This window comes from Pituophis catenifer, unplaced genomic scaffold, assembly GCF_029215685.1.
Source record: "Pituophis catenifer annectens isolate HBS135680 unplaced genomic scaffold, rPitCat1.0.hap2 SCAF_1, whole genome shotgun sequence".
Classification (NCBI taxonomy): domain Eukaryota; kingdom Metazoa; phylum Chordata; class Lepidosauria; order Squamata; family Colubridae; genus Pituophis; species Pituophis catenifer.
Genome location: NW_027256881.1, coordinates 127,279,472 through 127,297,889, shown reverse-complemented (window position 1 = coordinate 127,297,889; position 18,418 = coordinate 127,279,472). Strand labels below are relative to the sequence as shown.

Sequence of the window (18,418 nt, the reverse complement as noted above, 5' to 3'; positions counted from 1 at the left end):
TGGAATAGTGTGACTACTGGTTGTCTTTTGTTTTCCTAGCTTGAAAGGATGCAAGTTTGATAACATACTACATTGGTTCTTCAGAAACTTTTCATTAGATTAACAAACAACAAGAAATATAGTACAGGTAGTCCTTGCTTAATGGCCACAATTGGAACCAGCAATTCTGTTACTAAGTGACAAGGTTGTTCAGCAAGACATCTACTGCCTGATTTTCCATTGCTTCTTAGAAGCTGGCTGTGAAGTGCAAAAATGATGATCACAAGACCTCAGTTATCATAAATAAATAAATAAATAATTTTATTGTCATTGTACGTGTATACACAGTATACCCATTCAACAAAATTCACTTAACACCCAAAGACCAGGTCCAATACACATAACAATCCCCAAACACACTCCCACCCACCACAATTCTCCACCCCTAAACCACCCAAACATCCACACAACAGACCAAGTAATGCTGTCCAACAGCTCACTGATGGTGGCCCTTTAGTTCATTGTTGAGTGTAATTATAGCTCTGGGATAAAAACTATTCAGAAAACGTGTGGTCCGAGTTTAATTGTTCTGTATCTTCTGCCAGAAGACAACAGTCCAAAAAGATTGTAAACAGGATGGGAAGAGTAAAGGCATAAAGGCGCACCAGTTGTGAATCAAGCCATCTCACTGTGGCGAACTCACTGCAGGACAATTCACTATGGCCAACTCGCCCAGAACAACTCGCTGTAGGACAATTCAATGCTGATTGGCTGGCAAGTTGCTGGGATTTCACACCTGGCCCACTCCAGTCTCAAGGACTTCTAATTTGAGAAGGCTTAAGCCTAAAGCAAGACAAGGCCTGCTGCAATTTACTTGTCCCTCTCTTAAATTATCTCATGTTAAATTGTTCCATGGAGAGGAGATTTTCCTCTGCCACTCCCTATCTGCTTCAGAGTCCTCTTCCCCAACTTTATAAACCAAGGTTTTATTTGCTATTGAATAGAGGGCAGCAGATAGATTGCAACAATTATCTCTATTTCCTCATAACACACACACACACACACACACACACACACACACACACACACACACACAAACACACACATAATGAGAGTAAGCTATACATTGATTAACCTGAGGTATAAAAAAGAGTAAATTTAGAAAAAAATATTTAGGTAGCCTAGAGCTGGTTTCTTTCTATCTTCTTGCGGAGAAGCAAATGTATTTGGAGGGAAAATCTCTCTCACTGTAATGGTAAACTCTGACCTCCCCGACAGTCAAAAGAATGAGAGTAGTATGTAAAACCAGGAGCAGAAAACAAATTCCTAATTACAATTAATGTAAAATTGAGTATATTCAGAACAGAACAGGTGGTTTCCACTTATCCAGATCAAGGATCAAGTTATCAGACTAAGAATATTTAAATATGAGATTAAGAATATTTAAATATATTTGAAACTCTATTTTTAAGTAAATAGAGTACAGTAGTTTAATTTTCCCCTCCCCCCCTCCCAAAGAGACTTAGTATATTTATACAATCACATGAGTTAGAACTTGCTATTGCTACTACAAACCTTCACAGACTGGCTGCAATCCAGACCAAGATCCATTAAGAAGACATGTTCTTTCTGGGGAACCTCTCAACTGATAGCCCATTTCGCAGGTGAAACGTATTAGGCTTTTGATCTTGAACTCATCACCGAGTCTAGACCCGTGAGAGGGCATTCCGGGATCATCACAGTATCCTGGATTGTTTCCTAAAAATTATAAACAGAATTACATTTAAAATTGGGATGTGCACACTGTTTCAGACTCATCTTATTTTGGACCACTGTAGTAACAGATGTTTTATGCCATGATTCCAATATCGAGGCTCACTTTGAATTGTAATCGCACACAAAGATGTTGGAAACACTAGCTTTGTTTTCAACTTTTTCAAAATACACCAAATTAGCTAATTCCCTAACTACTTATTGACTCGCTGAACAATCCTTCAACTATTATGCCAATCATATAGCTCTCTTTGTATAAAATATAAATTTGTAGTGCCTGTCAGATTTTCTATTAGAAAGTATTATATCATTATTCCCGTCTCTCTCCTATGGGTGGGTCTGTGTCTTCCTCAATCATGAATCCTCTACAAGAGGCCTCAGAATTTAAGGTTCTGTACAGTATCTTAGCTATTCCTAGCACTGCACTCTTCTGGACAGAGACTTCTGATCTCAATCCTGGGATATGTTGGAGCGCTTACCCAGTTTAGGAGTCTCACAGCCATAGAAGCCATTTTTGTTAAATAAAATAATGAAACTTCTGCTAAAAATAGCAAATGAACATTAGAAATATGTTAGAAGCTCACAATTAATCCCTCGCAAAATTACCTGAACAATGAGGGAGTGTCCCACTCCAGCGGCTGTTTTCCTGACACACTCTACTAGAGTTTCCCAAGAGAGTTTGCCTTTCTGTGCATGAATACTGAACAACAGATCCAAATGTAAATTTATCTCCTAATAGAATTGCATTTGTTGGCACTCCAGGATGTCCACAAGATATTGCTATGATGAACAAAAGAAAAGACTGTAAGTGTTCATTTGTCAAAGAACAGCAACACAGTTTTAAAAAGTTTATAATTATTAAGTCAGTATATAAGGCAAAAATGAACAAGATGAGAGAACTTGAGTCCACTAAGATAGATAGATAGATAGATAGATAGATAGATAGATAGATAGATAGATAGATAGATAGATAGATGATAGATAGATAGATAGATAGATAGATGATAGATAGATAGATAGAGATAGAGATATATACAGATATAGATATATATGATCCCCATTACTTGTAACATTGTCATCATAATCTTTTAATGCCCCCATAATCCCTTGCAGGGTGAATGGATCTAGCAGAGTGTTTAATGGCCGAACCCCTTTCCTGTCACCAATGAGGAGTTTTGTTCAGCAGATATATTCTCATTGTGCCCAGAGAAAGAAATATCTGCCTCTACCTAGGATTGAACTCACAGTCTCATGATTGTGAGGTGAGAGCTTCATCTCTAGGCCACCGTACCACTCCTATCCCCATTACTTGTACTGTATACAGTGAACAATTTCACATAAACAAACTATTTACTCTGTGTTACCTGGGTATTGTTTATGAATGTCCTTGCTAACTTACTGTTCTAAATAAAGTGAGTGGGAAAATATGTATGAAGGTGAAAATTAAAACAAAGTTTGCCACACAATGAATTCACTGTAAGAATAGCTCACATGCATCCCTGTGATAAGTGAGATTTCTGGTCTTCTGATGAAAAAAATAGAAACAGTTGTTGGATACTTACGCAAACATTTGGGTAATGATCTGTCCCATAAACCATTGGCTTTACATGTTACAGTGGAAGATCCTAGCAGATAGAACCCCTTCTTACAGTGGTATATCACGCTGCTTCCATACTTGAAAGATTCAGGGAAATTCTGTTGTCCGTGACGAATAGAATTTTCTACAAAGCCAGGATCTGAACAGTTCACCACTGTAAAATCAGAGAGAATTTTTCTCACTATGTAATGAAGATTGAGAAAACTAGTACACTATGCACCTTTGCTCCAAGTTTTTATTTTAATGAAGCCTTCCTTCCATCCCTCTCTTCCCTTTTCAATCAAAATACTTTCTTTGGTTTGCAATGTAATAGTCCATTAATGCCTTTCAGTTGTGTATATAAGTGACAACAAGTAAACATTTTTATTTATTTTGTTCCAGTATTATAATCTGTGTTTTAAGATATTGGGAGCCAATCTTTACATGGAAGAAGAATATGGGTTTACAATATTCTTAAAATGATTTTTAAGAATATATTTTGAAACAAAAACTTGGTCCTTTTTTGAATTTTGGATTTTTTAAAAAAATATGTGTGGTGGTGGTGGGGGGTTAATAAAATGAGTTTGTTTCTAAATATCCTAAAGTTTAAAATTATAACTAAAAGAAAACCTTTCCTTGTACGATACTAATATGAATAAGATAATCAATACAATGGATTTTTATTCTCAGATGACTGTGTAGTTTGCATAGTAGATTATGAGTCTACCATTTAAAGATTTCAGTAGACACTAGGTCTCATTGTGACAGAGTTGCCAATATGTGCAAAATATAAGGGGAAAATTTTCATGAAGTATTTCATAATTTCATAAAGTAATACACTAATAGGGTAGAGTAATACACTAATCCTATTGTAACTGACTTACCTTGGCAAGTAGGTAAAGAGCTGCTCCACTGTCCATTGCTTCTGCACTGTGCTCGGGGGGCACCCTGAAGTAAATATCCTGTATTGCAGGTGAAGTTGACAACATCGTTCAAGTTGAACTCACTGCCATTGGTCGCACCATGCAAAGGGTTTCCTGGATGACCACATGTGATTGCTGTTGAAAGTAAGTTCAGAATATGTTGTAAATCGAAGACAGGGACTTGTCTTCAGGATAAATTCTATGCTGTCATGTTATAAACCAGAAGTTATGAGTGAATGGAGAGATTAAGTTAGCAGCATATGAAAACTATGAGCATATTTGATATTTTGGGAATATGTTGTGATCCATCTCAAGACATAGTTGTTACAGGGAAATTTCAAAATTAACTGCTACAACATAAGACAAAAGAGTATAGACATCTAGAAGATAAACTGATGAGTTTATTTCTCAAAGATCCCTTCTATCCCTATAGGAAATTCCTTGCTCTTTCAGTTTATTTTTTTGTCCTTTTTTTGGTGGGTGAAAGAGCTCATTTCAATACAAAGCGCTGGGTTGCAGCTGTGGTATTTTTTCATTTTTGAAAAATATTTGTAAATGATTAATAATTGTTGGCTTCAACCAAAGTCATGCAAACTGACTTTTCTACTTGTGCAACAAGTTTTCTCTTTCCACTGCACCCTTTTTTTTGTTCATATTCTTTATTAAAACTTTTATACAAGGAGATTAAAAACTAGTACAAAGTAATATAAAGTAAGAAGAAGAAATAATAATAATAAGAAAAATAGAAAAGAAAGAAGAAAAGATATAAAGAGGTGGTTCCAATATTCTTCACAGGAGTTTGTGAATACAGGTATATTTTAACCTCTTTCTCTAAAGTTACATCATATTGCATCTTTCTACAATAACAACAGCACTTAGACTTATATACAGCTTTACAGTGTTTTATAGTCCTCTCTAAGTGATCTATGCTATTCTAATCATCAAAACCATAAATCACAAGATTTTTCATTTTTACTCAAAAAATCCATAGGAGGCTTCCAGTCTCAGTTGCAAACTCTTAATCCCTGGAAGATATTCCAGAGGATTTCACAATCCCCGAGGTTAGATCGAAGGAATATGCAGGAAGACACCATGGGCACAATTTAATGTGCCCATGGTATCTAATTTCCTGCTAGGCTAATACAATTTGATATAATTTTGGTTAGTATTTTTTATATGTAATAAATAGAAGTACTATTTATTGCATTTTAGTCATTGATCAAATTGATAAAATGGAAACATAAATAATGCCTTGCCAGATCACACTGTGTTGCTAGGCCAGCATTCTCATTTGTCAGTCGAGAAGTATAATAATCATCATCGATCTCTCCCCCCCCCGCCTTTTTCCTTCATTTATTTTTTTATAACGTCAATCTGATACTTGGAGGCATATTGCTTTGCATATGTTTATTTCAATTTTAGCTATTATAACTGATACCTATTGAAAAATCATTGTCCTGAATAATCTGCATTGGGCTAATAACATGGTAAGGATTTTGCTACCTGACATGTTCTTCACTAGTAATCCTATAATTTGAAAAATTGCCAGAAAAGATTATATGTGAAATGGTGTTATAATATAAATTTAAGTTTGTCAGTAAAAATTGTAATAGTGAAGACAGTTGTGCTTAGATTACTGTCCTTTTCCGCAAATGCATATTCTACTCAGTCAAGTCCTGTTTACACCCATCATTACTCTTGACAGATGCTGTTTTTGTGATGTCTTTTAGAAACAAAAGGTCTTAGACTTTGTGTCTAGTCTTACCACATCATCATTACTATTGTCACACATTGCCAACCTCTTGACAGATCAACACTCTGCAACTGTTGTATTGGAAAGTCAGGGGAAAAAAATCCATGATTTTTTATTCTGTAGTTCTTTCACTGCTCATAAAAGAAGGGATTCTTTAACAATAGTTGTATGTTATGTGAGCTATCAAGATTCATGACTGAGTGACATAGAAATTGATTAAATAAAGATTGTGGCCCATGATAATTACAGTGATCATTCATATAAAATCATATCCATACTTCTATTGAATATTAATATAATTATTATAAATATAGAATTCCTGATGTATATACCTCATATCAACACGCCAAATCTATGCAGCTGCATTAAATACTTTGAATAAACTAATAACTTTCAAATCAGATGATTATGTGTTTTCACGATGAGAAGTAAATATCAAATTCTTAAAGTATGCTACTTTAACAGCTACATATTAAATATGAATTATATTCTGGCAAATGTATCTATCATTCAGACTTATCACCCTGTAATATAATTCTTTTAGACACTGTGAATAACAATATGGAAAAGTTAAAAGTCTTCTCTCTTTCTCTGTCTTGAGTTGTTACAGGTAGTCCTACACTTACAACCATCATTGAGTCAGAATTACAGTCATAAATCGTGCTGGTCATTAAGTGCATTGTCATCATGTGATTATGACTTTTTTGGGGTGATTGTTAAGTGAACACAATGGTCATAAAGTGAACACAATGATTGTAAGCCATTGTCTGCAATGGGCATTTATTGCCAGAAACTGGAAGTAAATGTCAGCTTCCAGCAAAAAAACATAAATTGCTGTCATGTGACTGCAGGTTGTAAATAACTTCAAACAGTCGCTAAATTAATTTCAAACAGACCTTTATAAATTGAGGATTACCTGTATATCCTATTATTTCTATATAGTCTAAGGAAGGAGTGACAGGGATATTAAAGATGGGGAAATGCAATTTAAGATTTGAACTGGCTTTTTTATTTGAAATTAATATAATAGAGTATCAGGGCTGCTTGACTTTCTTTATTATATTTTGACCTATGTCAAATACCTTAGTAGCTAAATCATGCATTATGGAATTGCTTGCAGAACAGCGTGGGGACTGAGTTTTCATGGCATAGTTTTGTTATGAGAGATGAAAACAATTCTATGCTAGGCCTATGAACCAGAAGCAGCAGCTATCAATGAATATTATTGCATCCATGTAGTATAATCGTATCAATGCTTCCTCTTGCACGTGTGACCCTCATTCCTGTGCAAAGGATTATATCTTATCATTGTGACCTAGCTATGTGCTTAGGACATATCAGATGAAAAGTATCACTTACAGACACAAACCGGAGTTTGCCCAGACCACTTGTGATCTTGTAAGCATATCCGAACAGATGTGCCAACAAGTCGAAAACCAGGATTGCATTGGTAGACCACAGTATCACGGTAACTGAAACCATCACCACTAATGTGACCGTTTACAATTGGATCCGGAGAACCACAGTGTCCAGCTAAAATAAGAAGGAAATAAAAAAGAAGCAATAAATTTGCACACATGCTGAGACACAGATGTAAAAGCCACACAGAAATTGATAACAGTATTAAGCAAAAAGGCAGTCTTGTCCTCTTCACTGTGCAATAAATCTACAAAACATTGGTGATGAGTTATTTAGTTCTTCATTTACAATGTTTTTCCTTTATCAATATGCATTTGTCACAAAAAAAAAAGTTTGGTAACTTTATATAGCTAGTTAAGACTAATCTTGTTTAGTACCAAGGAAATTTGTAAAATCCACTTCGAATACCTATGTATACCTTAAGAAACTCAAGGAGGTATAAATAACACTTTTCCTTTAATTTTCTATCAGAATGGTTTACCTGAGAAAGATTGATTGGTCCAAAGATATTAGGTGAGCTTCCAAGGCTGGAGATGGACTTTAATCTGGATTTTCCTGTTTTACTATTGTTCCACAACCCATTAGTCACTAATCTATGTTATTTGGAAAGGGACCAATTTGGAAAAAGAAAAAATAAACCTGTATGGAAATTAATAATCATATGCCTCCCAACATATAGCTTTATGGAAACAAGACACAAGACATTTAAATTGTTTTAAATCTAGTATTTCTATACTAGATTTAAATCTTCATTCAGGATTAAGCTAACTCAAAATATATTTTGATCTGAAAAAGAAAAGTTAGGAAGCATACAGTATCCATTAGCAAATTGATTCATTTCAGTTACACATCATAGCATTTGATAGATTCACTAATTTCCTCTCAGTTTGAAATTGATGGGATTAAATATCTAAATAGTCTAGGGATTCAAGAAACAAAGCCAATACAGCAAAGGATATGTAAATCAAGCCAAATTATACCTTAAGTATTTCAAGCAGTCTACATAGGGTTGCCAGGTCTGCTTCCCAAAAATAGCAGACAAGCGGGGGGGGGGGGGGGTTAAGTAGTAAAAAAATATTTAAAAAATTTACAATTAAATTATATATTTTCTTACAAACATTTTAACACGTATTAAAATAATCACTTCAAAACTTTCCTTAAAATTCAAAACATCAAATATATGATAATAATATGTAAAATATTAAATTACATTTTACTTTGCTGTCATGTGTATTTTTTATTTGACTGCGCAGCTTTGATCAATTCTTTGTGTTTAAGGAATAATTCTTTAATTTCAGTACAATGTTGAGAAATATTAAAAAATATACAAAGTTCACTTCGAACTGATGGTACAAGCAGTCGGTTACGTTCGTCAGTCCACAAATTTCCCATGACGCTGAAAATTCGTTCAACATTTGCATTTGATACCGGAATTGATGCACAATACTGGAACAGTTTCAGTAAACTCGGAGCTGGCTCTTTCTTGAAAAAGTATGTCCACTTATCAAGGATGAATCGCCCTGCAGATGAACATAAACTTCTTCTAAGGCAGAAATTTCATCGAAGAGAGTGTTGGGTGGAAGTTCTTCTCGCCATGGTGATAATAACCAGATGTTCGTCATTTCTTCTAAAGTTGGAGGATTATTGCGATCAATTAGATTGAAACAACTTAGTGTCTCATATACTGAATTATGGTGAAATTATACCACTTTTCTAGGTATGCAATGGCTCTTTGATACATGTTGATGGCTTCTTTCTTGAACTTTTGCACAGCATTCTCAGGCAAATATTTTTTACGCAAGGCAAATAAAACTTTCATTCCAAAAAACTGCTCATTGTATTTTTTTTGCAAAGAATCACGCAGTTTACACATGATAATGTGAAGATCACATGCAAGAATTTTCTTGCTTTCCAGCTTCAGTAGGGTTGCATTATTGACATGAAGAAGTGCGTGAAATATAAATACAATTCTGAAATTGTTGGTTCATCATCCTTTGCGAGTTCATTTTCCTGATCCGAAATAAGGTTCCAGATAACCTTATGGCACTCATCAGATCCAAGAGAAATAAAATATGATTTTAGAGGTATCCAGTTTAAAAGAAGTCTTTCGACCGCTTTAAATAAACTTAACCAATGTGTTGGAACATGGCGCAAAATTTCATGGAATTCTGACTCGCAAAACTCAAAAAATGTTTTCAACTCTTCTCGTTTCTTCGTAGAATTCGAAAATTCAGCAAAAACCTTCAGCACTACATTTTTGATATCAAAAGATAACTGCTTTAATGCATTTTTTGCGCTGTTGTGTAAAATGTGATTATTGCAATGAGCATTCGATCTTTGTCTCATTCTAACTTATGAAAAAAAAGACAAAACGTGATTCTCCTATCCTTATTCTCTTAGACTGTACAGCTTTAGATTACGTACCATTTCATCATAAAGCTTTTGAATAAAAAAAATGTCCACTATTTTGTGAAAAAAATAGTGAACATAATGTGAAAAAAGTGGACTGTCCGCTCAAATAGTGGACACCTGGCAACCCTAAGTCTACATATAAACAATGCTTTCAGGGAACATAAAAAACTATCCGCTTATTCAAGCTTAAGGTCATCAGTTATTATATATGACATTATACTTTAACCAAAATCATATACTATTGAAATTCTCTTTTCCAGAGATCTGAAAAAATACATTGCCTTTCACACATCATAAACATCATACATGATTTTACCATAATATAAAAATGAATCTGCTAATTGAAATTTATTATTCTTTTGAGTGAAGACTGTTGAGCTTCAAAGAAAATATAGAAAGTTAGCACGATGGGGAACTGAATAATGCAGCCAATCTTAGAATGTAGGAAAAAGAGAGCAGAAATTTAAAACTAAAATGAGGTGATTTATAAGATTTTCCTTATCTGAATTACTTTTTGGAGTTCTGGATTAATTGATATTGTAACAGGCACAGCAATCCCTTATTCCAATTCCCCCTCATCACTAATCCACACTGATAAAACATTTAAAAAAAGAGGAAGGAACTATTTTATTAACTGTAATTAGTATGTTTGCATAACATAATAGATAAAAATAAATCACTGTTATTTTCATTTTTCACATGATACTTACAAATGAATTCTATTGGTCCAGTATTGAGAGAAAGAGATTTAGCTATGAAATCTATGCAGCTATTTTGTGATTCACATACTTGAATTAAATTGTGACGACTATCATTAATTTTTCATAGTACATTAGTATTTTTTAAAAGGGCAGAATTTAAAAAATCAGCCATTTAGTTATAATATGCCTATCACAATGACAAGTCATTTATGAAGTTCAAATTGGAAATGAACATTTAAACTGACATTCTTACATTAAAGAATTTTGTTGGTGAATTTCAATGACTATGATATTATAACAGATTTTAGAAGATGCCAGCTTCAATGATTAAAATAACCAGAGACACTTTTCTCTGTGCCTTGTTTATTTTGTGTAGTACCCTTTGATAGAAACTGCTAATTCATCCATAATAAATCCAGATAAATTAAGAATTAACATCTTTGCTTGATGTCCTTTTTTAAAAAAAATAATCATAACTGATCCATTGAAGCTATTTTGCTTTGCAAGTGAATAGAACTGATTAATTAGGGAAATTAATTTATTTCCAAATTCTATTTCCAATAATAATTGGCTTGGAAAATATATTTTCTACGCAGTGAGGTTCAAAGCTAGTGAAGTTTTATTGTATTTCAGGCCTTCCTTCAAGCTTCAATGAAAGCGGAAAATTATACAGCATTGCAGATAGATGCATGGCACCAGATAAACACACAAACCTCCTCCATTTACTAGCAGCAGAATTTCAGGCTTTTACATAACCTCCAATTTAGCAGACTATATTTAGAACAAGTAGCATTATGGCTTCATAATTGGATTTGCTAAATTTCTTTTAGGAATGAACCCAAATTGAACTAGAGAGTTATAACACTGGATTTTATCTTTTAATAATGCAATCAATATTTTTAATCCTAACTTGATTTTGCAATAAGCCTATATTTCATGATTATCTGTTGAAACTCTTTCTTCAAAAATCTATATCATCAGATGACAAACCAATAGGTTAATTTTTTATATATATACTTTTTCCAGTATTTGAGATCACAGTAGGTAATAGATACATTTTCTTTCACAGTGGCTTAATGAATTCATCTTCAGTCTCGAGGAGCAGTAGTGTTAGTCATGGAAAACAGAAAATTGGCTATAGATGCTTTGGGATTATAAAATAGAGACAGATAACCCCAAGTAGCTGAAAATGGCAGGTTTAAGAAGCCATCACTGGACTAATTTCTGTCTAGTCTCCAAACTTCACTTTTGGAGGAAGATTGTTGAGAAGCTGGTTGAACAACATATCCAGAAAATACTGGAAGAACAGATATGTAGATCTCTTTTCATCTGGTTTCAGGCCAGGAAACACTATGAAGACAGCATTTCTCACACTTGTCAATGAGTTTTGGTGGAGACAGGATGGGAATGGTGCATCCATCCTACAGCTCTTGAATCTCTTACCAGCTTTCAGCAGTATCAATCATAATATCCTTATGGTAGGACTTAGGACTCAATGTCCCATTTTTTTTTTTGTTTGTTTAACACTATGGATCTGCAGAATGAGCTTAACAGTTGGTTTAGGTTCAGTAATCATCAATATATGGTCCACTGAATTAAGGTGGAACCAGCCTGAGATTTGTCTCACACTTTCTCTGCTTCCCAGTCTCATGCCTGCTTTTCTTTCTATAACTTTTTATGCACAGCTTCTCCAAGGTGGCTCTCTACCTTGACCCAGTGTCTGGAGGCTATGCACGTCTGGATGGGAGGAAACAGAGTCAGGCTACATTGCAGGTCTCTAATTGTTTCTGCGAGAGATTGAGAGAGTGGGCATGCTTCAGATCTCTTATGTATTCGGACTAAGGAAACTTGCCTTCTCTGTCACAGCACCTGTCCTTGGGGACAGTATCATCTTGTTCTCCTCCCCTCCATGCCCAAATTCATATGGCTTCCACCTTGATGATAGTCAGAAAGTCATGGAAAATTCTTTTCTGAGGCCTTGGGGCAGACTTGTAGCCCTATAAATTGTTGTATTGTTTAGAATGTATCTCCTGGGTGCTTATGATCTGTTTCCTTTTAAATCATTTTTTCTTGTTAAAGTAATCCCTACATAGTCATCTGAGTTGGGGAGCCTCTATATTGGTAAATAAATACTTCTGTATATTCTGGGGCCCTTAATATTTATTGTACTTTTAAAATTATTTTTGCAAAATGCCTTGATCATAAAATTCATTAACTGCTGGTGTTGAAGCTATGAAGTTTAATCAATATTATTTGGTCATCAATTGTATTGTGGCCAAGGACCTTGCTATTTATGAATTATTTGAAAATTTTTGAGAAATATCTGATATTTTTCTTAAGGAACTCATTGCCTTAAACTGAATGACTAAAAACATAAAAAAAAGTCCACATGGTGATAAATCCCAAATTTTAATGGAAATATCACTTCCTAAAAAAAGATTAAATATGGAAAAACATCCTTCAGCCAAGATGTTACTTTTTTCAAATGCTATAATCCAACTCTTTATAAATATTTACCAAGACACTGTGTTTCCGTTCCACTCCAAAGTCCATTTGCTAAGCATTCTCTCACATGAGACCCAACAAGTGTATATCCAGTGTTACAGGTAAAGATTGCTGTGGCTCCATAAATTGTCATAGTCCCAATCTTATTTCCATTTGGTGGAGATCGAAGACTTCCACAAGAAATAACTGAAAAGGTAAAATAAAGTAATTGCAGCATGACAGCAACAAGAAGCTCATAAATTAAAAATTGGGACCAGACTTGGATGCATTTGGAAATCTTAAGCAAACAAACAAAAAACAACTTTGGAACACTTTGAAGTTTCCCATTTTTATTGGAGCTAGAAAGAAGAAAGTGAATTAAAGAGCATTATCACAATATTCAACATAGCAAAATTTGAACTAACCATTTATTTTAAAAGCCATTTATAAAATCATATATATATTTATGAAATTTGTATGGTTTGATTTAACAAAAAAATTAGTGCAGCTTGCGCTAAACGTAAAAATTGAGAGACTCTGCTTGAGAACTAAAGTCCTGATATGAACATCCAAAATTTGTTTTTCTTTCCCCCTGTTAGTTTAATGAACTAAAATTGATCATCATTTGTTCTCCTTACAACAGACAGAAGCTGGAAACTGATACTTTTTCCACTAAAAGTGCTAGGAGTTGGTAAATATAAATATGTACAAATGGGGTTCTCAATAGGGTTTTTAATTTACATGTACTGATACCAGGAGATGTATTAGAGGTTACTGAACAATGTTATTATCTATCTATCTATCTATCTATCTATCTATCTATCTATCTATCTATCTATCTATCCATCCACCCACCCACCCACCCACCCACCCACCCACCTACCTACCTACCTATCATCTATCTACAGCAAGATTTTACAAAATATTAGAATCTGAGTTATTGGTGATAATTATCTTTAAACAGAACTGAACAATATATGAATAAAGATTTCTTACCCTTACACATTGGTCTCTCATTAGTATCACTCCAAGTTCCATTACTTGTACACATTATGAGTCTCTGCCCCTCTAAACAATAACCAGGGCTGCAGCTCAACATGATTTGTGCTCCAAACTCATTCACTGACCCAGAAATCAGCCTCCAGATGACGTGTTCTGAAAGCCGACTTTCAATGCTGGTGCAAATCACAGCTGTGAAAGAAGAAAAGTCCTGCATTATAGGGCTGTTGTTGTTTTTTAAATTATTTCTCAGAAGAGGAATCATTATCTGGATGCCAGTAATTTTTTCTTGTGAAATTGAGCATGCTATAAACATTATTCAGCTGCATGTTATAGTGCCCATCATGTTTCTTTAAAAAAAAAATACTAATGGGGAAACTGCTTTTAAGTTTAGACATAGGAAATTGTAGATATTCACAATTCTTGAAATGTTTTTTTTTTTAGAAATAATTGCTCATTTTAAAATTTAAAACATGCTGTGATGAAGCAGTATTGTTCTTTGATGCATATTGTAGTATGTTTAGTATCATGGCCAAATTTAGTCTATATTCAGTGGAGACTATAGAAAAGAATAAATTCCTGCCTAATGAGTAATGCAGGTGCAATTTTTAACAATGCATTTATCTCATGAAATTTTAAACTGCACGGCAATTCCTTTAAAACATTTTTTTAAATATAATCTATTCAGTTCTTTGTACCAATTTGAATATCAAACCTTATCTTTCTGATAGAATGGGGCACACATCATCACTATTTCATTTTTACATTAAAGAAAAGTGGGATTATGGTTCATATATCTGTAAATATGGAGATAAACAAAGCATAATGATGGCACAGAAGCTGATGAACAGAAGAGCATTCAGAGACAGAGAGAACAAAGTGCCTATGAAAATTGTGAATGTGATAAAGTATCAAAAGGGGGGGCGGAGAAGGAAAGATTGAAATGAAAATGGATTTTGAAGAACCTTTGCTGGGAGATGAACTGACACCATTTCACTGATTAATTACTGTGTGGCTGTTTTTGATAAATTGCTCTTCTTTTATTTTACTGTGGATGTTTTACTGTATTTCTATTGATATATATGAACTACTGAGGTTTTATTTTAATTATGACAGTGTAGCCATCAAATAAATAAAACCAAGTGGCCTATCATCTTCTCTTTTGTAAACAAAAATAAATAAATAAATAAATCTTTTCTAACGAGTCCAGGAGCAGAAATGGGAAAATGTCTTCAAGTCAGGTATTTGAGTTTTCCAGGTCCACTGGATTTTTTTTTTTTCTGGGAGGTTTTCATTTTCAATCATTGACCAAAAAGCTTATTAAGGATGCAGAGCCTTCAACAATAATCCAGGAGTATTTTGGCTGAAGAAATGTCAGTCAAATTATACTTATAAAGTATCACCTCATCCTATCTCATGCCAAAAATGAAGAGTACTGCAATATCCTTATGCAGAATATTCCTTTTCTCCTTTTACTATACTGAAGTAATTGTACATTTTTGGACAAGGAATCATCTTACAGTGCTTATAGGTCTATTTTTAAATTTTTATAGTTATCCCACTTTTCTAGCTCAGAATGGGGAAAAAAATGGTTCTTCTATATTTTTATCTTCACGACGACTGTGTAAGATGTGCTTATCTGGGAAATGTGACTAGCCCAACATTATTAGTGTGATCTTCTCTCTTTGCATGGTAGATAAATTAAAAATATGGAAAGAATAAAAAGACTAAAGCATAATTATTAATATAAAGCACTGTTCATAGGTACTTGCGACACTAAAAAGTTCTTTGTGCATTGTTATCTTTTAATATTCTTCTGATTTATCAGAACTACTTAGATTCTTGAATTAAAATACAAACTGTTGCATAGATGCCATATTTAGAGCAAATTACTTAGATATCTATCAGCCTTCCTTTTGTACATCACAGACATCACTGACATTATTTTTACACATGAGATCTGATTCAGGAATGTCAAATTCATCTACATGAAGAAAGAGAAAAAACCCTGTCCTTTTTCTATGCTGATTTATTTCTGCTGACATTTTTATGAACTGATGTCTATGTTCATGTACAGTGCACCAAGCATATAATATTTTCATCATGATTACACATCATATCATGAGATTGCTTTTTATATTCATATACATGGTCAAAACCGGATTCAATCCTGATTTTTTAAAAAACTTGGAAATATCTATCATTCTATAATTTCTAGGGGTTTCGCTAGAAATTTGCTTTGCTATCTTGTCAGAACTGATGATGTAATTTTATGACGTAATAAATTATATTAAATCCTCCAGCATTATGGTGTAATAACATGTAACAAAGGCTATTTTCTATTGCATTCCTTCTTGCTGCAATGCTGCATGTCTCATGTAGATCCCAAATTGTGCCCATATTTTTATCGAATAAAAGTCACAATGTATTATAAAAGTGATTTTTCATTAATGGTTCATTATTAAGAACTTGTCTCTTTCTCTCCATTTTTTCACACTGGAGGCCCCTGAAAAAAAAACCCAATAATTTTTCTGTTTCTTCCAGGCAAAAAAAAACAAAAACAAAAACAAACAAACAAACAAACCATGTGTCATTTTACTGCTATGTTTTCTGAAAATTAATATACTTAGAAAGTAGAAACCTATCATAAACAATAACTAATTTCCCTTTTGGAATAGAAATAAATATAAATAGAATTACTTTGCTACAAGTCTGTTTCCAAACTTTTGGAAGCCTATACATATATACATACATACCTACATACATACCTACATACATACATACGTGTGTGTGTACATATATTTATATGTATACATCTATACACGCACGCATGTGTGCGTGCATGTATCTGTATACAGTATATATATATATATATATATATATACTGTATACTAACAGTTGCAAAAATAGAACATCTCAATGGCAGAATAATCAGAGAGGCCATTGAAATAGAGAAAAGACCATATTGTATGAATAAACGTGATGACACTTCCCGTCTGCCTACTATTTGGAAACCTGCTCTCATAGACAGACGAATCTTAACACAAAATATAAACCATAGATCAAAGATTCATCATAATGCATGTGTTTCCACCATTTCCAGCATAATTTATCCATTAACCCACAACCAAGCAACAGCGCTTCCACCCAATCAAAATACAGCTATGTCATCAGCCAATCAGAATACAACACTGTCGACCAATCAGAATACACCTTTGCCTCTTTTCATAGAAAAACGTCAGTTACGATCACACAGTTTGCCCTTAAGCACCAAACCGAGAACTTCAGCCAGAAGATGACGAATGCGATTTTGTCAAAACGTCGCTACTACCCTTTTAAGGATGTTTACAATTACATGGGAAGAAACATGAGATATTAACTGTACACACATATATACCCATGAAAACTTACATATATATATATATATATATATGTGTGTGTGTGTGTGTGTGTGTGTGTGTGTGTGTGCATGTATGTTTTTCTTTCTTTTTCGTAGGTTTTATGTGTATGTCTTTTTAGCCAGGTTCTACCTACGTAAACCAAGATATTATGCAGCCCTAGTTCAGTGAAATCACACTGCCAGAAAAAGAAAAAAAAGCCCAGAAACTAGTGAATTGTGATTTCACTGAACTAGGGCTGCATAATATCTTGGTTTACGTAGGTAGAACCTGGCTAAAGACACATACACACACACACACACATATATATATATATATACCGTGTTTCCCCGAAAATAAGACCTTTATATTTTTTTGAACCCCAAAATAAGCGCTTGGCCTTATTTTGGGGGAGGTCAGTATTTTGGGGTACGTGGAGCACGATGGGGTTCCTCTTGCCATCTTACCTGATTTCCAGCTCTGCATTTAAATATTTTTGGGGAGGGCTTATTTTTTGGGGGAGGTTTATTTTAGCGTATGCGCTCAAAAGCCCAATTGGGCTTATTATCAGGGGATGTCTTACTTTCGGGGAAACAAGGTATATATATATAGATAGATGTGTGTGTGTGTGTGTGTGTGTGTGTATGTGTGTGGTGTGTGTGTGTATATATGTAGGAAGAATACATATATATATTCTTCCTACAAAAAACAACTCAGTTTCAAGAAATTTATAGAATGGTAAACAATAACAGCATATTAAAAATTGAGTTGATGTGGCATAGACGTGTAGTACAGGAGTTAAGTTTCTACATAGATGTTCATTAGGTAATCTTTGATATATTTTTTTCTGGTGTAAGGAATATTTAGATGATGTTATAATATATTTGCTGATATCCACTCTTTGCTCCGCTTACAGTACACAGTTTGATTGATAATGATCTGTTTCTACAGGAAAACAAGAAAAGGATGCAATTTTATCATCAGCTGAAATTGGCAAGGTTTGCCTTGCTAAAAGACAAAAT

At 33.9% G+C, this 18,418-nt stretch overlaps 1 protein-coding gene across 1 annotated transcript in view; it reads right to left on the bottom strand.

Moving 5' to 3' along the window:
• CSMD1 (CUB and Sushi multiple domains 1) overlaps positions 1 to 18,418 on the bottom strand; it is a 1,157,523-nt gene that overhangs the window by 44,017 nt on the left and 1,095,088 nt on the right. The window contains exons 51-57 of the mRNA XM_070954938.1: positions 14,017 to 14,211; positions 13,054 to 13,227; positions 7,364 to 7,537; positions 4,213 to 4,386; positions 3,315 to 3,503; positions 2,359 to 2,532; positions 1,555 to 1,737 (exon numbers count right to left, since the gene is read on the bottom strand). Coding sequence (XP_070811039.1) covers positions 1,555 to 1,737; positions 2,359 to 2,532; positions 3,315 to 3,503; positions 4,213 to 4,386; positions 7,364 to 7,537; positions 13,054 to 13,227; positions 14,017 to 14,211 — 1,263 coding nt within the window. The remainder of the gene's footprint in view (positions 1 to 1,554; positions 1,738 to 2,358; positions 2,533 to 3,314; positions 3,504 to 4,212; positions 4,387 to 7,363; positions 7,538 to 13,053; positions 13,228 to 14,016; positions 14,212 to 18,418) is intronic.